General features: G+C 37.9%; 1 protein-coding gene across 1 annotated transcript in view; it reads right to left on the minus strand.

Annotated features, from left to right (window-relative positions):
* The window catches only part of CCDC178 (coiled-coil domain containing 178), a 351,501-nt gene that overhangs the window by 303,716 nt on the left and 24,216 nt on the right, over positions 1 to 23,569 (minus strand). The window contains 3 exon segments of the mRNA XM_060172327.1: positions 1,545 to 1,728; positions 22,477 to 22,613; positions 22,733 to 22,828. Coding sequence (XP_060028310.1) covers positions 1,545 to 1,728; positions 22,477 to 22,613; positions 22,733 to 22,828 — 417 coding nt within the window.

Below are 23,569 nucleotides of genomic sequence, written 5' to 3' on the forward strand. Positions count from 1 at the left end.
GATTCTAAAAAAAAAAAAATCGTAGCAAACTAAAATCAACACCACATAAGTTTAGACACCATGACCAAGTGGGATTTATCCCAGGATTACAAGTGTGTGTGTGTGTGTGTGTGTGTGTGTGTGTGTGTGTGTGTGTGTGTGTGTGTGAAGGTCGGGGGGGAGAGATCCAAAATCTAAGAGATAGCCTAACTAGCACAAGAAAAAGTTCTCTCTCTCTCTCTCTCTTTTATTATTGGATAGAGACAGCCAGAAATCGAGAGAGGGAAGGGGGTGACAGGAAGAGACAGAGAGACACCTGCAGCATTGCTTCACCACTCGCAAAGCCTTCCTCCTGCAGATGAGGGCTGGGGGAACAAACCCAGGTCCTTGCACATTGTAACACATGCACTCAACCAGGTGTGCCACCACCCAGCCCCCACAAGAAAAAGTCCTACATGACGATATTATGAGTATAAAGCCTGGGCACTGAATACATGTTCTCTGTTTTACAAGTGATTTTATCTTATGTCATTTAAACGGAATCTGGAAGAGGGGGAAGTATATGTATGGACTGGGATGGAAAGCAACAGCTTTATAGAGTAACCTCGCAGATGGGGTCAAATGGAATTGCTTTGTTAGTCTCTATGTGAAGGGGCAGGGAGAAGTTATTCATCATCATCATCATCTCTCTCTCTCTCTCTCTCTCTCTCTCTCTCTCTCATTTAGGAAAAACTTTAAAGCTTAGGAACAGTTTTTTGCTTTTTTCTTTGACAACAATTGCTCAGTGCTCTGGAATCCTTCTGAATCTAAAGCAGGTATTCCTTGTCCTTACACAGATACTGATTCACAGGCATCATTCACTGCGATGAGAGAGAGTGCAGTATCACTTTTCTGGTGATTCAAGTAATCTAAGACTTGAAACAGAAAATGTTAAACACAAATGAGGACTACCTACAGTATTGTCTGATCCTCTTCCTTGCAGGCTGAGGCTCAGAAAAGTGATTTTCTTTTCATTTACCAGGAATAGGATTTTTTAAAAAGGTTATTAAAGGTTAAATTGAAATCCGTCAATATTAAATCAAAATAACATGGGCTAATTAATGTTTTCATAGATAATAAAGGGGAGGGGAAGATAAAGATTGGAGATTGCTTCCTTGGTAAACCCTGTGTAGTCCTCTAGATCTGACCCCTACACTGTGGTATGTCTCCTCTCTTTCTTTCTGTTTCTTCCTCTGCTTGTCTCTCCCGCTCTCTTAATAAAGCAAAGGATGAGTAAATTTAAAAGGCCAGTAGGTTGGGGCCAGGCAGTGGTGCACCTGGTTAAGCACTCACATTACAGTGCACAAGGACCCAGGTTCAAGCCCCTGGTCCCCACCTGCAGGGGGAAAGCTTCACAAGTGGTGAAGCAGGGCTGTATGTGTCTCTCTCCCTCTCTTTCTCCCCTCCCCTCTCAATTTCTCTGTCTCTATCCAATAATATTTTTTTAAAGGCCACTAGGTCATGGTATTACATATGTGCAAGGCCCAGCACTGCATAAAAAAGGAAGAGGACATGGAAATACAAACCTTGAATTTTCTTCTTACTTCAGCTATTTTATTTTCTAATTCTTCTGATTTAAATTTGGTTAGGTGGTAGACAGCACCAATGTGATATGCTTCCCGGTATAAATATTTAAGATAATCATCATTTTTTATTATCGTTTTCATCAATTTTTGGATATCAGACTCAAATTCTGCTTTCTTCTCTACACTATAAAAAGTAAAGCAAGAAGATTGGTATGGTTACTCCAAAAGAGCACACACTGAAGTAATGAATAATAATAAAAATCAAAACAAGATCACCTATGGAGAAAAATCCAAAATAATCAAAACTTACCTAAAATTTCAACATAAATTTATGTCCCAGAATTCCCTTTCCTTTTCAGCATTTCCTGTTGACTGATCCTAATTAGCACGTGGCATTATGATATGCCTTTCTTTCTCTCCTTCCTTCCCTCCTTCCTACCTTTTCTTTTTCTATTTTTCTCCCAAATGGCTGTATTGGGGATTAATGACTTACAGTACAGTTGTTGATATAGGAGCAGTTTCTCGTCTCCTCATAATATGAACCTTTGGCATAATAAGTGCACCCCTAGCTTAGGTCTTTTCCACCATAATGCACTTGGGCACCAACCCCCATCTATTCCCACCCTTTCCCTCCTTAACCAGAGTCCCTTAGTTGCCCTCTCCCTCCTTCCATCTTCCCCCTCTCCTACCCTTCCTTCCTTCCTTCCTTCCTTCCTTCCTTCCTTCCTTCTTTCCTTTCTCCCTCCCTTCCTTCTTTCCTTCTTTCCTTCCTTCCTTCGTTCCTTCTTTTTGATTCAAGTGAGAAACAGATTTGCCAAACAACAACAAAAAGGCCTTAAGATACTGGATGAAAAGATACTCTATCTTTTCCAGTGCTCTCCTTCCTTTCAATACTAGTCTATCCTTTCTAACTTTTTCAATTATGTAGCATTGATACTAGGTCTGATGAAATATTTAAGAAATAATTCCTTGAAAAAAACCCCACAGAATACAGGTCCAAAAAGGATGACAGAAGACCTAGTGGGGGTTGTACTGTTATGTGGAAAACTAGGAAATGTTATACATGTACTAACTATAGTATTTACTGTCAAATGTAAAACATTAATTCCCCAATAAAGAAATTAAAAAATATATTAAAGAAATAATTCCATGAAAAAAACCCCACAGAATACAGGTCCAAAAAGGATGACAGATGACATAGTGGGGGTTGTATTGTTATATGGAAAACTGAGAAATGTTATGCATGTACAAACTATTGTATTTACTGTCAAATATAAAACATTAATTCCCCAATAAAGAAATTAAAAAAAAAAACACAAAAAGGTCAATAACAACAACAGTAACAGAAAGGAAAAAAGCTCTCTAAAGGAAAAACATTAGTTAAAGGGAAAGAATTAATAGAGGTTAAAAAATCCAAATATCATAAAGTCATCAGAGACATTTTGAAAAATTACCAAGTTGTATTTTCTGTCCATATGGATATTCTTTCAGTCTAAGTACTTACCATTGCGGCATACAACAGGAGAAGAAATACACAAAGCTATGTTGATAAAAGTGGTAACCACCTCAGTAGAACGAGAGTACAACAGAATAGCAAGCTGCAGAGGAAGTGAAAGCACAAGAAACAGTGAGGTATTCCACCACATGGTTACTAGGAAAGAATTCACTTCCTGCATCAGAGCAGCACTTTGTGTGAGTTGTACTTGTTTGGGAAACAATGAATCCAGTGGAAGAAGCTATAGATTTATATAAAGTTAGTAGCCTGGTAACTGGAAAGAACTTCACTGTTGCAGGCTGACTTTTTTCAGACTGAAAGAGAGGGACAGAGACAGGAGAACAGAGAGATAGAAAGACACCACTTCCTTCAGCACTGTGGAGACCAGCCTCAAACCTGGCAAAGTAGGTACCTTCACAATTGAGTTTATCTTTCTTTCTGGCCCTTACAGGATCTGTAGTTACTGAGATAATCTTGTAAAGAGAAAATTCCACAACCATTAGGACCCTCTAGAACAGGATCAACCAATCATGGAGCTAATTAGCACAGAAGGGTTTTACTTCACCAGATCATTCAGCTGTTCAGACACTATGGAGTTAGCTCAGACATAGCTTTGTTCCAAATAATAGAAATGGGGTTTTGAAGGCTATAAGTAAATATTTATCTTGAGTAAATATAATGAGTTTCTAAAAATAGAAGGGAAAAGAAAAAGGTAGGGTAGGGTATATAAAGAGAGTAAAGATGATACATTACATTAGTCAGACTGCTCATCTTAAAGTGTGAAGTGCTAGGGGGAATCGGGCGGTAGCGTAGCGGGTTAAGTGCACATGGCGCAAAGCACAAGGACCAGAATAAGGATCCCGGTTCGAGCCCTCGGCTTCCCACATGCAAGGAAGTTGCTTCACAAGCATGAAGCAGGTCTGCAGGTGTCTTTCTCTTCCCCCCCAACCCCATCTTCCCCTCCTCTCTCCATTTCTTTCTGTCCTACTCAACAACAACGACATCAATAACAACAACAATAAAAGTAAATAAATATTTTTTTTTAAAGTGTCAAGTGCTTGATGGAGTAAGAGTACTAGTAGAGTCAGTATCTCAAAAGAGAAATGTTGGGAATAGGTTCTTCAAACTGAAATCAAGAAGTAATTCCATTACTGGAAATGAAGATATAAAGTAAAAAAAAATGTAAGACAGCGTTGTTATCGTGAAATGAAAGAGATAAGTGAGATATGTAGTTCTATACAGACCAAATAAAAACAGTGCTGTGTTTTTTGTTTAGTTTTTTTGTTTTCTTCACTAGTATAATGTGTGGGTCTCAGTGCCTGCGTGATGACTCCATTACTGCTGGCAGCTATATTGTCATTTTTCTTTTGTGGAGGGTGAGATAGCTTTTGCAAATATTTGGACTTCAAATGAAAGTTCAGAATGCCTAAATAAAAAGCTTCAAGTAAGTTAATGTATTCATGAGTATCTACTTTTGAGTGGTAAACATATGGTTTCCTTTTTTATATTTGAAAAACTGAAAAGCCAGCGTAATTTAAATATATTAATTTAGGCATTGGTCAGTGTTACACTGGTTAAGCACACACATTGCGTTCGGGGACCCAGGGGGTACCTGCAGGGGGAAAGCTTTGTGAGAAGAGAAGCAGTGGTATATACCTCCATCTATTTATCTATCTATCTATCTATCTATCTCCCCTCTTCTCAGTTTCCTTCTATTGTCTAATTAAAAAAAAAAAAACAGGAAAAAATGGTTGCTGGGATTGACGCATTCATCTTGCAGTGAAGGACCCCCAGCAATAACCTTGCTGGCAATAGAAAAATTAATTCAAATGTTTTCTACTAAATGAGGAAAAGTTTTGTTTTATATTCTTGTGAAATAACTTTAAGACTGACAAGGTATAATTGAATAAATATTGCAGTTTCAATATTTGAACTCTGTAGGTTCATTCAAAGCAGAATAGAATGGATCATTTACAACTTCAATAGTATTCTAATTTCTGTATCTACAAATCACCTTTCTCTTAACTCTTGGCAAACACATTTCAAACATGCAAATATGTCTTTATTGTTCTCAATAACTTTTTCTCATTTCCTCAATTACAACCCTATCTTTGGATCACTGCAGTTAACAACAGTACTGAGGTACTGTAGAGCATGAGAAGTGAATTTTCATAATATTTCACAGAGCTTGAACCTAAGAAATGGCTATAAAGAAATTCACACCACATAGTTCCATTGAACAAACTAAATCCAAATTAATCAATTTTAAATAATCTTAAGTTCATTTTCCTTGACACAGGTTACTGAAGCCTGCCTATCAAGTACATAAGCAATTAAATGAAACTGTTTGCTATAATAAAATGTCCCAAATGTAAAAGATGTGTTTCTAATGGATGTTGGCTTATTTAAAAGACAAAATTATCAAGTTATACACTACTACAAAGTAAACATTTGGATGTCATCATCACAAAAAGATCTTCTACATAGCTGCATGTACATAATATTAAACGAGAGTTAATAATTTCTGTTTGTAATACTAATATTCAACAACTGAATTATATATGAATAATACGCCATAAACTGAATTAACTATGTAAATTATTCAAAGAATATTACAGTTATAAATGTCATTAGCTGGTAAGTTAATGTTAAGATAGATAAATGGGTGGTCCAGGAGGTGGTGCAGTGGATAAAGTATTGGGCTCTCAAGCATGAGGTCCTGAGTTCAATCCCCGGCAGCACATGTACCAGAGTGATATCTGGTTCTTTCTCCTATATTTCTGACAAATAAATAAATAAATAAATTCTTTAAAAAGAAAAAAGATAGATAAATGGACGTAAATTAACATTTGGGACATTTGCATGGAGGATTTACTATTTTTCAATAGTAAAGGGAAGGTGATTTAGGCAAATGTTAGAAGAAAAACTGAAGGAGAGTAAGAAGAGGGTCCTTTGAGAAAATATAATGGCCATAGACAAAGTAAAGGTGGAAAGCAGTAAGTGTTTGAAATTGTTTTGAAATATCACTAAATAGTGTTCCACAGTCTGCTATTACATGGCAGAAACATTAAAATCTGGTGTTGAAGAAAGCAGCACTGTTGAGAGTTAAGAATATATTATGGAGCCAGGGAAAATTACATTCAAACCCCAACCTTCATATGTTATGCTAGGCAATTCAGTTACAAAGGTGAATTGAAACAAAGGTTTCCAGTTAATACTGTCACGATGGGGAAAAGTAATGGAAGAAAACCAGATTCTCAGCCACAGTAATACAAGCAGAAAAAACACTTACTATCATCTTGGTGTTTGGGAAAAGAAAATAAGTTATCAACAGGGGACACAATCTAAAAGAGTCAATACCCACATTATGTAATGAGTAATCAATTAATAATATATTTTGAAAGTCAGAAGTAGAAGAGGAAAAAGAAAGGAAGAGGAAGAGAAATAAAAGATGGAGAGAGAAGGAAAAGAGACTGAGAAGAATTTTTAATCAGAGTGATACCAAAAGCAAAAGCTGAAGCTAAAAGCAATATGAAAGTTTAGATATGTAGGCATTTTAATAAACCAGAATATAGATATCACAATAGAAGAAAATGGTAGGAGATAAATTGAAATTGTATTTTTTTTTCTTCCAGGGTTATTGCAGGGGCTAGGTGCCTGCACCATGAATCCACTGCTCCTGGAGGTCATTTTTCCCTTTTGTTGCCCTTGTTGTTTTATCGTTGCTGTGGTTATTGCTGTTGTTGTTATTAATGTCACTGCTGTTGGATAGGATAGAGAGAAATTGAGAGAGATGGAGAAGATAGAGAAGGGGAGAAAAAGATATCGACAAACGCAGACCTACTTCACCACTTGTGAATCGACCTTCCCTGCAGGTGGGGAGCTGGGAGCTCGAACCAGGATCCTTACGCCAGTCCTTGCATTTCGGCCACATGCGCTTAACCCACTATGCTACCACCTAACCCCCTGATATTATATTTGCAACAGATTATGATGTCTAACCTGCTTGGGAGATTGGATTGTATTCTATAATTTGTAGACAGATTCTGATTTTTTTTTAAACTCTAGAAAGCAAATAATAACTCATTCTTTGTGAATGTGTCAAGGAAGCTGTTTACTTTGAATATGAAGAATCAAACATGATTTGGTAGGCTTGTTGGAAGCTCCTCTCAATATTCCGATTAGTGAAAAATTAAGGCCTGGTTTGTTTTGTTAGTAATTGAAACAGAGAGAAAGGAAACACTTATTATGAAAGAAAGATAATAGACTTAATAGAGCTTGGTAAAACACTGGCTATAAGTGACAAAGGAAGATACAGGATACCACTGAAACCAAGTAACTTAGTAGGTAACTGTCTCGATGCCATTTGTGAGAGATTAGATATTCAAAATGATGATGATAAATAAAGGATGTTGATAGAGACTAAATACAGAGGGAAAAATGAAGTACATGCTAAAATAATGAGAACAGACAAAACTCCTGAGTAGAAAGTAGATCAAGAATATAAATGAACTATATTTTGAACCATAACTGATCTACCAGGAACACATAGAGGTAAGTGAGTTGCTCTAAGAGTTCATAAAAGACTAGCTCTAAATTTAAAGGGAAAACGAACAGAGTGGCTTCTGTATCTCAAAAATAAAGACCATAACAGAGAGCACTGACATAAATGCTTGGTTCACAAGGTAGAGGAGGGAAACCATAAAAATAAGACTGAAAATAGTCCGTGGATTAATGCAAGGAGATACTGTTTTCCCATCAGGGTCAGCACTCGTGTTCATTGCCTATGGGACTCAACCACTCCCAGTGCTCATTGATTTTTCTTTCTTCTAAATTAGGGCTGAGATACACCTGCAACATTGCTTCACCATTCATGAAGTTTCCCCCCTGCAGGTGGGGACCAGGGGATCGAACCTGGGTCCTTGCACATTGTAACATGTGCACTCAAAAGTTGAGAATTTTATATGACCCATGTGTGATGTTATAAATATCCAACTGGCCCTTGGCATAAAACTTCCCCACCTTTGCTATAGTTAAGTGAGAGAGACAATAAGGAGGGAGGGAAGGCACAAAATAGGGGGGCAGGGAGAGGAAGAGGAAGGGAGGGGCACCACTCTCTCCTAGATGCAGCTTCCCCTCTGCCAGCACTCCATACATGGCCCTGTGTTCCCTCCCGCCTCGGCAGGCCCTCGAGTACAGTAGTGTGTGCAATCAGCTTGGTGAGACATGTACCAGCAATAGGAGGTTGATTACTGCTATTATTTTCAATATAAGATTTGCTAGAGTAGCATCCTCAGAAACCAGATTGCTGTGTGTCAAACAGAAATGACTTGAAGCTGGAAGGATAGTTTACCAAGTAAGTTGTGTGACCTGCAAAGCACGTGGCTCAATTTCAAGTCCTAGCATCACACAGGAGTGCTATGGAACTAGAGACGGCTCCAGTGGCATGGTGCCTCTTCTTCCCTGTCTGTCTACGAATATCTGTCTCGCTGTGTAAGAGAAAATGTTGGCCCAGGAGAAATGCAGTCTCACACGAACTAAGGTCTGCACACAAATTCAAAAGTGTGATTAGTTAAGTAAGTAAGAATAATGTTTCAATTCATAAATATTGTTGATTACTTGAATGTTTTAAGGGGACTAGAAGGGAAGCGCTATGTAAATATGAAAGATAAACGCTCTGAAGGCATGGATGTAGTCTAGGGTTAGAAATATGGACTAAAAATGTGTACACCTATGTTCATGGCAGCACACTTCATAATAGCTAAAATCTGGAAGCAAACCAGGTGCCAAACAACAGATGAGTAGCTGATAAAGCTGTGGTATATATACACAATGGAATACTACACAGCTATGAAGACTATGAACCCACCTTCTCTGACCCATCTTGGATGGAGCTAGAAGGAATTATGTTAAGTGAGCTAAGTCAGAAAGACAAAGACAGGTATGGAATGATCCCATTCATAAACAGCAGTTGAGAAAGAACAGAAAGGTAAACTCAAAGCAGGATTTGACTGAATTTGGAGTAGGGCACCAACGTAAAAATCTCTGGGTTGAGGGTGAGGGCAGAAGTTCGGCTTCACTTGGGGTGGGGGGTGGGCTTCACTTTGGAGGGGGGAGGGTGAGATGGGACATAGTCTTTTGGTGGTGGGAATGGTGTTTATGTACACTCCTATTAATTTGTAGTCATATAAATCACTATTCAATTAACATAAGAGGGGAAATTGATTGAATGTCTCAAACTTTTTAATGCACAGACCATAGGCTGAGTCTTTGATATGTTGAATCTCTTAAAAGCTTGGACCAGGGAGAACAGAAGCAACCAGTGGCACAGCTATATACAAATAATGTCAAAGGACATAAATTATGGTGATGTTGTGTATGACATCTTAACAAAGGGATATTTCAAAGTTAACCCAGTTGCCAAATAATATGATTATAGTAATAAATATCTATTGTTTCTTAAACCCCAAGACAGCAGGAACCTCCTGCTTCCTCTATAGAGCCTGTATTTCCCCCAGTCCTGGAACCTCTAGGGTGGGACTCACTTTCCTGCATGCTTCTCTCAATTCATACCAAATGATGTTGCATCAGTTGATCCCAACCTAATCAATGCAAGAAGTCCCACCTCAGCAAGTTTCACTTCAGACTGTGTCCAGAGACATCAGGCATGGAATGTCAATCCTTCAGCCTCATTACTCGGGAAAGACCTTTTCTTTTATAGGATTCTCTAATTCCATTCCAGGTGGTTCACTTCCTAACAAAGTCCCAAAACCTAGATTTGGACCAGGTCCCATGAGAAAGAGCATATGTTCACATGTATCCATAAATTAGGGCAAAACATATACTTGAAAGCAAAAGTACACAATCGTCTGCAGTGAGTCAGTATAAAGTTCAAAATGAAATAGTTTCTACTTAGATTTAGATACTCTCCTCACCTACTTCCTATTACACTTCCTTCACTCACTCCAAAGCTAACCTTATCGAAGTAATGCAAAAGCTGAATAAGGGCAAGAGACTGGTATACTTTAATGATGACTCTTTAGTCACTATCAGGCTACCCCATAATCTGGGGCCCTAGTCAGGGAGTCCTGAGATTCCCAAACAGACATGATAGGCCTAAATCCCTCTCCCCAATATTACCAACCATCTCTATCAGGAACAACACAATAGACTTCTTTGTGGGCCCCCATAGGACCTTGCCCTCAACTTGAATCAACAACTGTAGAGAAGGTTCCACCCTCTGAAGAGAGGCTGAACTACATACTCTATGTTATTTCAGATGGGTCCTGAAATTAGGGCAGCTTGGAACATTCCTACTTGTGACCACAGAATGTGAGTTCAGATCTGCAGGGATGCAGAGGTCACATAGGCTCCTAAGCTGAATATGGGCCCCAGATCACATCAAATTGATGGGGTTTACAGTCAACAATATTTATACTCCTTTCCCATATTAGGGAGCTACTCTCTTCCCTGATCCAGCTATCTAGCCCTTTTCCCAACTATGACACCATCCCCTCCAGACAATAACTTGGGTTCATCTACATATTAGAGGTCAGGCTCAGAAAAAAAAAAACTAGTATTATCATGGGCCCTCTGGAATAGAACTAAAATATGCCTACTAGCTGTCTACAAAACTCTTCATCTGCACTATTCCAGCCTTTAGGTTCATGATTATTTAACAATTTGTTTGGCTTTATATGTTAGCTCTTTGTTCAGCCACCAGGTTCCAGATGCTGCCAGGATGCCAACCAGACTTCCCTAGACAGACAACCACACCAATGTGTCCTGGAGCCCCACTTTCCCAAAGCCCCATCTCACTAGGGAAAGAGAGAGAGAGGCAATGAATATATATCAACCTGTCAACCCCATGTTGAGTGGGAAAAGCAATTATAGAAGCCAGACCTTCCACCTTCTGCACTCCATAATGACCCTGGGTCCATACTCCCATGGGGTTAAAGAATAGGAAAGCTATCAGGGGAGGGGATGGGATAAAGAGTTCTGATGGTGGGAATTGTGTGGAGTTATACCCCTCTTATTCTATGGTTTAGTCAATGTTTCCTTTTTATAAATAAAAAAGTTTAAAAGAAGGAAATATGGACTAAACTCAAAGTCACTGATGATCTTGGAAATGTAAATAAGAACAATGATATACCTAACACTTTACACCTGTGAGAATGTCATACATTTGGAAAGACAGAAACACCAACTGTTGGAGTCTATGGGGGAAAAGGGACTCTCCTACATTGCTGGTGGGAATGTGAGTTGGTCAACCCTATAGCAAACAGTCTAGAGATGCATTAGAACTGTAGAAGAGAATCTACCTATGACCCACTTATGCTCCTAGGAATTTACCCAGGGAAAACAAAAGTGTCTATCCTAAAAGACCCAAGCACACCAATGTTCAGAGCAGCATAGTTTGTAATAGTCCAAACTTAGAAGCAACTCAGATGCCCAATGACAGATGAGTGAATACAAAAATTGTGGTACATACAGTGGATTACTATGCAGCTTTTAAAACGTGCTTTGAAATATCATGGTCCGAACTTCATTTATCATCATACCTCTATGTAAATTTTAATGTTTCTTCCACGTTTGGTGTGTATTCTCTCTGTGTGATATACTGGGTCTGTTCTTTAATGTTTTCAGTTGGTCTGATTCTTATTTTTCCTAGCTATCTTTTTTATTCAGTTAATAAACTCTTTAATTTAAATGTAGCCAGTTTGTATCCCAGTACTAAAAGCAATCGATGGTCACAAAGCAATTTCTCAGAACACACACACACTGCATGCACATACACATGCATTTGCTTTGCAGTATAAGTTTTGTCTAAGCTAGTCAAAGTATAAGATTATAAATTTGTCTATTAGTTACAATTATAAATTATTGTTTGCACAGAGTAAAAATACACATGATGCTATTTCTAAAATTACTACAAAGTAAACAAAAGCTTTGTTTATCCCATATATTGTACTTTATACAGCATAATCTAAAAGAATATTTTACACCAAAATGTCAGTCAACAAAGTTAACACATATCAATTATATGCCATGTAAGATAATGATAGCCCATGAGTTCACAAAACAGGGGAAAGCACACATGCCTTAAACAGTTAAGTGGTAATGAGTATGCAGACATGCAAAAACATGTGTATTTTATCTTTTATTTTATGCATGAATCACAACTGGGCTGTTTTATTTATGGATATAAAATAAATAAATTTGAATTGTTCACAGCTGGGTAAAGGGCTCAGCTGAGAAAGTGTTGAACTTGCAAACCGAAGGCCACATGTACCAAAGTGGTGCCCTGGCGTCTCTGTTTCACGTAAAATTCTCCCCCTCTCTCCCTCTCCCTCCGTCCCCCTATCATCAGAGCACTGCTTAGCCCATATGGTGGTTTGAACCTGGGACTTCAGTGAAGCCTTAGGCATGAGAGTCTTCTTGCATAATGCTATCTACCCCTACTTCATGTAAAACTCTCTCATATTTGTAAAGTAAATAATCTGTTTTAAAAAATAGTGAGATTGAGAACACAGAACTTTGGTGGTGGGTGTGGTATAGAACTATACCCTGTGATCCTACACACTTGTAACCATTTTTTAATAAAATAAAGAAACTTAGATAAATAAATAATATTGGGATACTTGGGGCCAGGTGGTGGCCTGCCTGGTAAGTATACACATTCAGTGTGAAGGGACCCAGGTTCAAGTACCTGGCCCCCACATGCAAGGGGTTAGCTTCACAAGTGGTGAAGTACTGCAGGCATCTCTCTCTCTTTCCCTCTCTCTCTCTCTCTCCCCCCTGCCTCCCCCTTCACTTCCAGTTTAACTATATCCAAAAATAAATAAATGAATAATTTTTTTTACTGTAGAGATCTTCATAGACAAACACAGAACTGAATAAGAAAAATAAAACCACCGATCTCAACATCACTGATGGCTAAACTAAGATGCGGCTGCAGAATTTCCCATTAGCTGCAAACTTCTTTCATATCATACATTATCATGTTACTGAGAAATACTTTCTGGAATAATGATTTGATTCCAGGGACTTCAGTATAAACAGGAACTTATCTTCCTATAGAACTGTAACTTTGCAATCTCTCTTAAGTAATGTGATTTCAATAAAAAGCTAAGAAGAGATTGAAAGCATTTTCCACTTGATTGATTTGGGAAGTTATGCGATTCAATGTCATTTAAAATGTAACATTTTATTGAGATGGAACCTTTATGTAAGAGTATGTCTATCAAAGGATGTAATATACGTAACAGGTGCATTTAGATTAAAAAAAGATTCAATTTTGTCATCAAATGCTTCCACTGTATGTTCTTCTAGTCACTACCATCCACCAACATCTGCAATTCTGAAAATAATCATATAGTATATTGCTAGTCTGTCATCTTTTTCTAAACCTGATATAACTAATTAAATTGTATTACTTAAATACTATTTACTCTCATTGTTACATAGTAATATTTTGTAGTTCTGTTCTTCATGTTCACTTACATATTTTCCAATTTAAGGCTATTAAAAATGCTTCTTTGAGTGTTCTTTTAAGTGACTTTGATGAGCAGGTATATGAGTTACTGTTGGTATATAGTGAGGAGTTGAATGTATTTAACTCTTTAGTAAAAAGCACAAGGATATTTTTCAAGATTCTTAGAATGAAACTGATTTCCCACTAGCAGTATGTGGGAGTTCTGATTAAGCCACTTCCCAGATCATCAGTCAGTGTATCAGCACTCTGCATGTAGCTATTCTGACAGATACGTAGTGGTATTTCATTGCTACTTCAATGTATATTGCCTGAGAAATCAAGCACCTATTCATATTACTGTATGCTTGAACATACTCGTGTGAGATGTTTTTATTGGATTATATGCCTTTTCTTAAGGTTTAAATTATTTTCACATCCTATTATATGCATATATCGACTACATCTTTTTTTTTTAATTTTTGCCAGAGATCAAACACAGACTTTCACATGTGTGAGGTAGTGTGCCCTTCCAGTGACTTGCCACCCTAATAAAATATCTTGTTTAATTTTTTTATTGATAGAAAAACAAGGCAATGCAGTGTTATCAGCGAGTAACATTCTTTTTGGTCTTTTTTGTGCTCTTGTGAAACTGAGATTGGAATCCAGGGTCTCATACACGTGAGGCACATGGTCTCCCCACAGAACTGCCTCCCCCATCAGTTTCATTAATTTTGATACTCACTTACTGACTTATTGATTTACCTTATTACACATAGTTATCATACACATATTGTATCTGCTTATGTTTTGTCGTTTGAATAACATAATGGCATGCTTATTCATTGCTTCCTGAAAATTTTCTGTGAAGTTTATTTTCCTGTTGAAGAACATTTTACTTTACCCAAATTTAGTAAGATATTTTCTAATTAACTTAAAGTTTTTACTTGGCTTTCATATTTACAAGTAGATTTCATAATGTTAGTATTTTTATTGTTTTCACAAGGTTATTAGAGGATTATTCCTAACTGCACTTCAGTGATACATTTGTCATCCATCAAGCAAATATGTATGTATTGGTCTGATTCTGGACTCTCTCAAATTGCACTGACTGATTCAACCAGGAACAAGTAGCAAGCTACCTTACATACTGAGCCTTACTGTACTTTTAAATATTATTTACTTATTTATTTATTTTTATAGACAGAGATAAATTGAGGGGTTAAGAAAAATAGAGAGGCAGAGGGACAGAGAGACACCTGAAGCCCTGCTTCACCAAGTGTGATGCTTTCTTCTTGCAGATGGGGACCAGGCACTCACCCAGGTGCACTACTACCTGGCCCCAAACCTTTCTGTATTTTATAGGTAGGAAGTTAAAATTTATCCTGAAATTCCTTCTGGCTATGACAATAAAGTTTAATAAATATTCACTAAATACACATGGTCATACCAATAGTTGCAGAGAAAGCCCTTGACAAAGTCCAACATCCCTTTATGATCAAAACGCTAGAAAAAATGGGAATAGATGGAAAATACTTGAAGATAGTGAGTCTATATAGAGCAAACCTACAGCCAACATCATACTCAATGGTGAAAAACTGGAAGCATTTCCCCTCAAATCAGGTACTAGTCAGGGCTGCCCACTATCACCATTACTATTCAACATACTGTTGGAAGTTCTTGCCATAGCAATCAGGCAAGAGCAAGGAATTAAAGGGATACAGATTGGAAGGGAAGAGGTCAAGCTTTCCCTATTTGCAGATGACATGATAGTATACACATAAAAACCTAAGGAATCCAGCAAGAAACTTTTGGAAATCATCAGGAAATACAGTAAGGTGTTCAGCTACAAAATTAACATTGAAAAGTCGGTGGCATTCCTCTATGCAAACACTAAGTTAGAAGAAGAGGAAATCCAGGAATCAATTCCTTTTACTAGAGCAACAAAAACAATAAAATATTTAGGAATAAATCTAACCAAAGAAGTGAAAGATTTGTATACTGAAAATTATGAGTCACTACTCAAGAAAATTAAAAAAGACACAAAGAAGTGGAAAGATATTCCATGTTCATGGGTTAGAAGAATTACCATCATTAAAATGAATATACTACTCAGAGCCATATACAGATTTAAATCTATACCCATCAAGGTCCCAACCAAATGTTTTGGAGAATAGAACAAATGCTACAAATGTTTATCTAGAGCCAGAAAAGACCTAGAATTGCCAAAACAATCTTGAGAAGAAAGAACAGAATTGAAGGCATCACACTCCCAGATCTCAAATTGTATTATGGGACCATTGTCATCAAAACTGCTTGGTACTGGAACATGAATAGACATACTGACCAGTGGAATAGAATTAAGAGCCCAGAAGTAACCCCCCACATCGATGGACATCTACTCTTTGACAAAGGTGCCCAGACTATTAAATGGGGGAAACAGAGTCTCTTCAACAAATGATGTTGGAAAAATTAAACATGCAGAAGAATGAAACTGAACCACTATGTTTCACCAAACACAAAAGTAAATTCCAAGTGGATCATGGACTTGGATGTTAGACCAGAAACTATCAGATATTAGAGGAAAATATTGGCAGAACTCTTCTCCACATAAATTTTAAAGACATCTTCAATGAAATGAATCCAATTACAAGGAAGACTAAGGCAAGTATAAACCTATAGGGCTACGTCAATTTAAAAAGCTTCTGCACAGCAAAAGAAACCACTACCCAAAGAGACACCTCACAGAACCAGAGCTCTTTACATACCATACATCAGACAAGAAGCTAGTAAACGAAATATAAAAAGAGTTTGACAAACTCAACCACAAGAAAACAAATAACCCCATCCAAAATTGGGGAGAGGACATGAACAGAATATTCACCATAAAAGAGATCCAAAAGGCTGAGAAACACATGAAAAAAATGCTCCAAGTCTTTGATTGTCAGAGAAATGCAAATCAAGACAACAATGAGATACCACTTCACTCCTGTGAGAATGTCTTACATCAGAAAAGGTAGCAGCAACAAATGCTGGAGAGGTTGTGAGGTCAAAGGAACCCTCCTGCAGTGCTGGTGGGAATGTAAATGGTCCAGCCCCTGTGGAGAGCATTCTGGAGAACTCTCAGAAGACTAGAAATGGACCTACCCTATGATACTGCAATTCCTCTCCTGGGGATATATCCTAAGGAACCCAATACATCCATCCAAAAAGATCTGTGTATACCTATGTTCATAGCATCACAATTTGTAGTAGCCAAAACCTGGAAGCAACCCAGGTGTCCAACAACAGATGAGTGGCTGAGCAAGTTGCGGTCTATATACACAATGGAATCCTACTCAGCTATTTAAAAAAGTGATTTCACCTTTTTCATCCCATCTTGGATGGGGCTTGAAAATCATGGTAAGTGAAATAAGTCAGAAACAGAAGGGTGAATATGGAATAATCTCACTCTCAGACAGAAGTTGAAAAACAAGATCAGAAGAGAAAACACAAGTAGAACCTGAACTGGAGTTGATGTAGTGCATCAAAGTAAAAGACTCTGGTGGGGGGCGGGGAGTACAGGTCCTAGAAAAGGATGACAGAGGACCTAGTGGGGGCTGTATTGTTATGTGGAAAACTGAGAAATGTTACTCATGTACAAACTATTGTATTTACTGTTGAATGTAAAACATTTAATTTCCCAATAAAAAAATTTTAAAAATAAACAACAAAAAGCTACAATCATAGGCCCCTTTGCTTTCTTTTATAAAGTACACTTAACACAGAGATGCCCTTACCCAGCTTTCTAGTCCTATCCTCAACTCCAACTCTGTCTTTCCAGATAATGCTCTTATGCTACCTGCATGTTAACTAATGGACTCATTCAAAAATTAGTAATGTCATAGACCCCTTGGAATATACCTAAAATAGATTTCATAGCTTCCTTCAACATGAAGACTTCCAAATCTCTCCAGCTATAGTTTCACTCTTAGATTCTTGATTATTAAACAAATTGTTCTGCTTTATATTTTAATGCTTTTCAGCCAAGTTTCAGATGCTACCATGACACCAACCTGACTTCCCTAGACAGATGAGCTCACCAATGTGTCCTGGAACCCCACCTCTCCAGAGCCCTATCCCACTCAGGAAAGATAGAAACAGGCTGGGGGTATGGATCGACCTGTCAATGTCCATGTCCAGTGGAGAAGCAATTACAGAAGCTAGATTATCCACCTTCTGTTCCCCATAAAAATATTTTGTCCATACACCCAGAGGGATAAAGAATAGGGAAACCTCCAGTGGAGGAGAGGGGATACAGAACTCTGTTATGGGAATTGTACACTTCTTATTGGACAACCTTGTCAATCATTACTAAATCAGAAAGAGAGAAGGAAAGAAAGAAAGAAAGAAAGAAAGAAAGAAAGAAAGAAAGAAAGAAAGAAAGGAAGGAAGGAAGGAAGGAAGGAAGGAAGGAAGGAAGGAAGGAAGGAAGGAAGGAAGAGGGAGAGAGAGAGGGAGGAAGGAAGGAAGGAAGGAAAGAAGGAAGAAGAGGAAGGGAAGGGAAGGAAAGGAAGAAAGGGCCTAAGTGGTCCTTTTGGTTTCTTTTTAAAGTATGCTTAACACAGACATGGATTTTATAAATGGTTTTTTATTTAATCACTTTCAAAGCTAAAACAATCATTAAGAAGTTTTATCGAACATCTTGTCAATAAGTACCATTATCCCTCTGATTTTTTACACTGCAATAATTATAGATATCACAGTATATATACTTGGCACTATTTTTGAAGATGATGATTCAATGGTAAAACAATACAGACAGTAGATAACTGCTATGAATAATCTTCCCATTGGAGCTGGGTGGTTCACCTGGGTAAGCTCACATGTTGCAATGTGCAAGGACCCAGGTTCAAGTCCTCAGTCCCCACCTGCACGGGGAAAACTTTGCATGTGGTGAAGCAGAGCTGCAGGTGTCTCTCTTCCTCTCTATCTCTCCCTTCCTCTCAATTTCTGGCTGTCTTTAACCAATAATTAAATAAAATACAATATATATATTTTAAAATATTCCCACTTGGGTAGGGAGATGAATATTTTTCAGACTACACACACAAAAAAAAAAAAACTGAAAATAAAAACAATAATATAAAGAAAAAGAGTCTATGTGTCCTGGAGCTCTGATTCCCCAGAACCCTGCCCCACTAGGGAAAGAGAGAGGCAGGCTGGGAGTATGGACTGACTTGTCAATGCCCATGTTCAGCAGGGAAGCAATTACAGAAGCGAGATATTCCACCTTCTTCATCCCACAATGACCTTGGGTCCATACTCCCAGAGGGTTAAAGAACAGGAAAGCTATCAGGGGAGGGGATGAGATACAGAGTTCTGGTGGTGAGAATTGTGTGAAGTTGTACCACCCTTGTCCTATGGTTTAGTCAATGTTTCCTTTTTATAAATAAAAAAATTAAAAATAGGAAATAAGGGGGAAATAGTGTTCTAAACCTATGTTTATTATAGAAACTGCGTACTGGCATCATAGTGGTGGGAGACATTTTTTTTTTTCAGTAACGGTTGCCTCTACCCACCCTTCAGAGATGTGAATCTTAGCTGGGATTTGTAAACCTACCTGGGGATTCTGACTAGCTATCAGGCTGGAAATTCAGGATCTAGAGAGCCGACCTCACATCATTTTTCTGTTTCATAATTTTTCCTATGGTCATCCTCTCATCTTATTAACAAGTTGGTGTTCAGTTTACCAGCCAACATGTTGGCTCCCACTAAGTGATGTAATCTCACTTGAAAGGTTTTTATCTTGCCCTATCTTTTCTTTTTCTTTTTTTTCTTTTCTTCCTTCTTTTCTTTTCTTTTTCTTTCTTTTTTTTTTTTTTGAGGTAACATTGGTTGAGAAGACTATCTGCTCTGCTTTAGAGGTGCCACCTCATACCTTTTCATGATGTGTGTTATCACACCCACCTCCACAGGACCTTCATCCAAAGCCATTGAACCCCCTCCACTGTCCTACCTCTGCACCCACTTGTAAATTCTGAGGTTAGTATGCATGCATATGAAGCACATATACAAGTGTTGAATAGGAAGCACTAGTATCTTTTTTTTGTTATGACTGTTTCAGTAGAGATTTATGGGAATTATAGAATTATATTGGGGGGATATGTTTTGATTTGAGGCTTATCTGCTTCACAAAATAAGCAAATGCTCTGAAGTCAGGTAGATGCACTACATGTTCCATAAGCTCTCATGTTAGAGTAGAAAAGAGTACCAAATTTCCAAGCAGGATGTCTGAGTTGCCATTTGAGATGTAGTAATAGTAGTTTTGTTTTGTTTTTTTCTTTAAAAGCTAGGGACAGAGAGGCAGAGAAGGAGAGAGTGAAAGAGACAAAGCAGCAAAGTGTCCTACAGTGTGGTGGGGGCCAGACTTGAACCTGGGTTGCACAGGTAGCAGAGTCGCACACTATCCAAGTGAGCTGCTTAACTGGCCCTGGACATATGAAACACCAAAGGCTCTATGTGAGAAAACAACATAACAATCTTTATGTGAAGATATTTTAAGCCATTCAACCTGTGCACCCTGGTTCTTTCTATAAGTTCTGAGGTTCCTTGGGTTCTGATACATGTAGCACTAAAGTACTTTTTTGGCTATAAGATCATTTTTCTGCAGTTTCTAATGATGTGGTACTGCTTCCTCGTTCCAGCTGTCTAGAATTTGATAAATAACGACTGCTTTCCCTTAAAAAAATGGGGGGAGGGAATACAGAGTTCTGGTGGTGGGAATTGTGTAGAGCTGTACCCCTCTTATCCTATGGTTTTGTCAGTGTTTCGTTTTTATAAATAAAATAAATAAATAAAAATAAAAACAAATGAATAAATTAATCTATTTTAAAAAGCAAAAAAAAAAAAAAAGAAGAGGTTATGTCCCCTAAACACACATACTAGAAAATCAATGGAGGTTTCTTAAAACTGACCCCTATGTTGCAGCCTTAAAGATGAATTAAATTGGCATGCAGGAGGAGAAAAAATTATGGAAAAAAGAAACAAAATTAAAATGTTGGGGGCCGGGTGGTTGCATACTTGGTTAAGCTCACATAATATGAAGCGCAGGGACTCGGGTTCAAGCCCCCTCTACCCACCTGCAGGGGGAAAGCTTCCTGAGCAGTGAAGTAGGTCTGCAGGTGTCTCTCTGTCGCTCTTTCCCTCTCTATCTCCCACTTCCCACTCAATTTCTTTCTGTCCTATCCAATAAAATGGAAAAAATGGCCACCAGGAGCAATGGATTTTTAGTGTCGTCACTGAGTCCCAGCGATAACCCTGGAGATAAATAAACAAATAATAAAATGTCATATGGAGCTTCAAAAATTGTGGTCTAAGAAACTGATTATCATTGTATTTGAATAAAAAAAGTATAGGAGACCAGTTTTAGTTTTCATTAAAGACTGCAGATATGGGAATCATGCCTATTCAAGCAGTTTATGACATTAGTTAGGTCTTTGTTTGTTTGGTGTTTTTTGTTCGTTTGTGTTTTACCAGAGAATATCTCAGTAGTACTTAAGGTAGCACTGGGATTGAACCTGGGTACTTTAAGCTTCAGGCATGAAAACTTATCATGTAAACAGCTGTGGTAACTTCACAGACCCTTGTGGCATACACAGAGTTGTATCTATGTTCCTTTACTTTTTCTAAAATGAGAGCAAGTACAGAGAGGAAGAAGAGCAGAGAGTCATTGCACATAGACCATCTTTGGAAGTCACTGAGCTTATGCAAGGGATGATAATAAGAACTATGGTGATAAAGTGTTGAAGTGGACAGGTTATTTAGTGTATAATACAGTAACAAGTTGAATATGAGGATTAAACCTTATTGAGAGTTAAGAAAAACTCATTTCTGAGCTGAGGGTTGACTGTGGAGATCATAAAATTTGCTAGACATTGTAATTTAAAATATTTTAAGAACATAGGTCAAAAGAAGGTTATATGAGTGCATGCAGAACTCTTATATATACCCCAACTCTTCATCTGCAGTATTCCAGCCTTTAGGTACACAATAAGTCAACAATTTGTTTGGTTTTACATGTTAACTCTTTTTTCAGCCACCAGGTTCCAGATGCTACCATGATGCCAACTGAACTTACCTGGCCAGACAACCCCACCAATGTGTCCTGGAGCCCCATTTCCCCAGAGCTCTGCGCCACTGGGAAAAAGAGAGACATGCTGGGAGTATGGATCAACCTGTCAATGCCCATTCAGCGGGGCATCAATTACAGAAGCTACATCTCCCACCTTCTGCACCCATAAGGACCCTGGGTCCATATTCCCAGGGGGCTAAATTATAGGAAAGCTATCAGGGGAGGGGATGGGATACAGAGTTCTGGTGGTGGGAATTGTACCCCTCTTATCCTATGGTTTGTCAGTGTTTCTGTTTTATAAATTAAAATAAATAAAATGAAATAAAATAAAAAAGGTATTTTTCCACTATTTTGATTTTTCTTTTTTTAATTTTTTTATATTTATGTATTTATTTTCCCTTTTCTTGCCCTTTTTTATCGTTGTTGTAATTATTGTTGTTGTTATTGATGTTGTCTTTATTAGATAGGACAGAGATAAATGGAGAGAGGAGGGGAGACAGAGAGGGGGAGAGAAAGATAGACACGTGCAGACTTACTTCACCACCTGTGAAGACTCCCCTGCAGGTAGGGATCCCGGGGTTTGAACCTGGATCAGGATCCATAGGCCGGTCCTTGCGCTTAGCGCCACGTGCGCTTAACCAGCTGCACTTAACGCCTGACTCCCTATTTTGATTTTTCTAAAGAACTTCAGAGTGACTTAAAAGTATCATTTAGAACAGAAATAAACACAATTTACACTAGGAAAAATACCAACATCACCATATCATGCCAGGAGCACCAAATCAAGAGTTTTGCTACATGGAATATATTAGATATACTATATAAGGAAAGAAAAACCTAATTATAGAATTACCTGTCATTGATATATCCTGTTATGGTTTCAATATCTATCTCCATCCTTTTATTCTCCTCCTCTATTTCAGCATATGCATTTGAAAGGTCTGACAAATCTTTTGAAATATCAGAAATCTCAGTATCCCATGTTCTTTTCTTTAAGTGAATAAAAGAATCATTTAACCATGTTTAAGAATCTCACAAAATATGTATAACCATAAAATTACCTTTGGTAACTACATGAATTAGTGGGATGCAGTAAAAGTTCAACTTACTGTGATGTAAAAATCATTCACAACATCCATATATTCAGATTCATACTCTTTCTTCTTCAAGGTTAGTTGTTCAAAAGCTTTTTTTAAATCATGGATCTAAAAGCACATAACCACATATATACAAAAATAAGTTAACTGTGGAGTTTGACGTGTTTCTCTAACATAAGAAGTAGATTTTTCATTTCACGCAGTGTAACTTAATATATATTCATTTAAACAGTACAGAGTAATACCATCGATTGCTTTCACTTATGAAAGCTGGCTTAAGATACTAAACAATTAAATCTAACAGTCCCAAATGAATGACTGACAGAAAGCATTCCATTCTGCTGCAAAAACTGATACTTGAAAAGTTATAATTTATCACATCAACAAAAATAGAAAATAAAATGGATATAGGTGGGGGTCTGGCGATAGCGCAGCAGGTTAAAGGCATGTGGCGCAAAGCTCAAGGATTTGCGTAAAAATTCCACTAAGAGCCCCAGGCTCCCCACCTGCAGGGGAGTCCCTTCACAGGCAGTGAAGTAGGTCTGCAGGTGTCTATCTTTCTCTCCCCCTCTCTGTCTTCCCCTCCGCTCCCCATTTCTCTCTGTCCTATCCAACAATGAATGACATTAACAACAACAATAATAACCACAAGGCTACAACAACAAAGGCAACAAAAGGGGGAAAAATGGCCTCCAGGAGCAGTGGATTCATAGTGCAGGCACTGAGCCCCAGCAATAACCCTGGAGGCAAAAAAAAAAAAAGAAGAAAAAATGGATATAGGTGAAAAATGCACAATATAGTGATTTAACAGATCCACTATTTTAAAACATTAAAAGAATAATCAGGGGG

The sequence above is a fragment of the Erinaceus europaeus genome, chromosome 15, assembly GCF_950295315.1.
Source record: "Erinaceus europaeus chromosome 15, mEriEur2.1, whole genome shotgun sequence".
NCBI lineage: Eukaryota > Metazoa > Chordata > Mammalia > Eulipotyphla > Erinaceidae > Erinaceus > Erinaceus europaeus.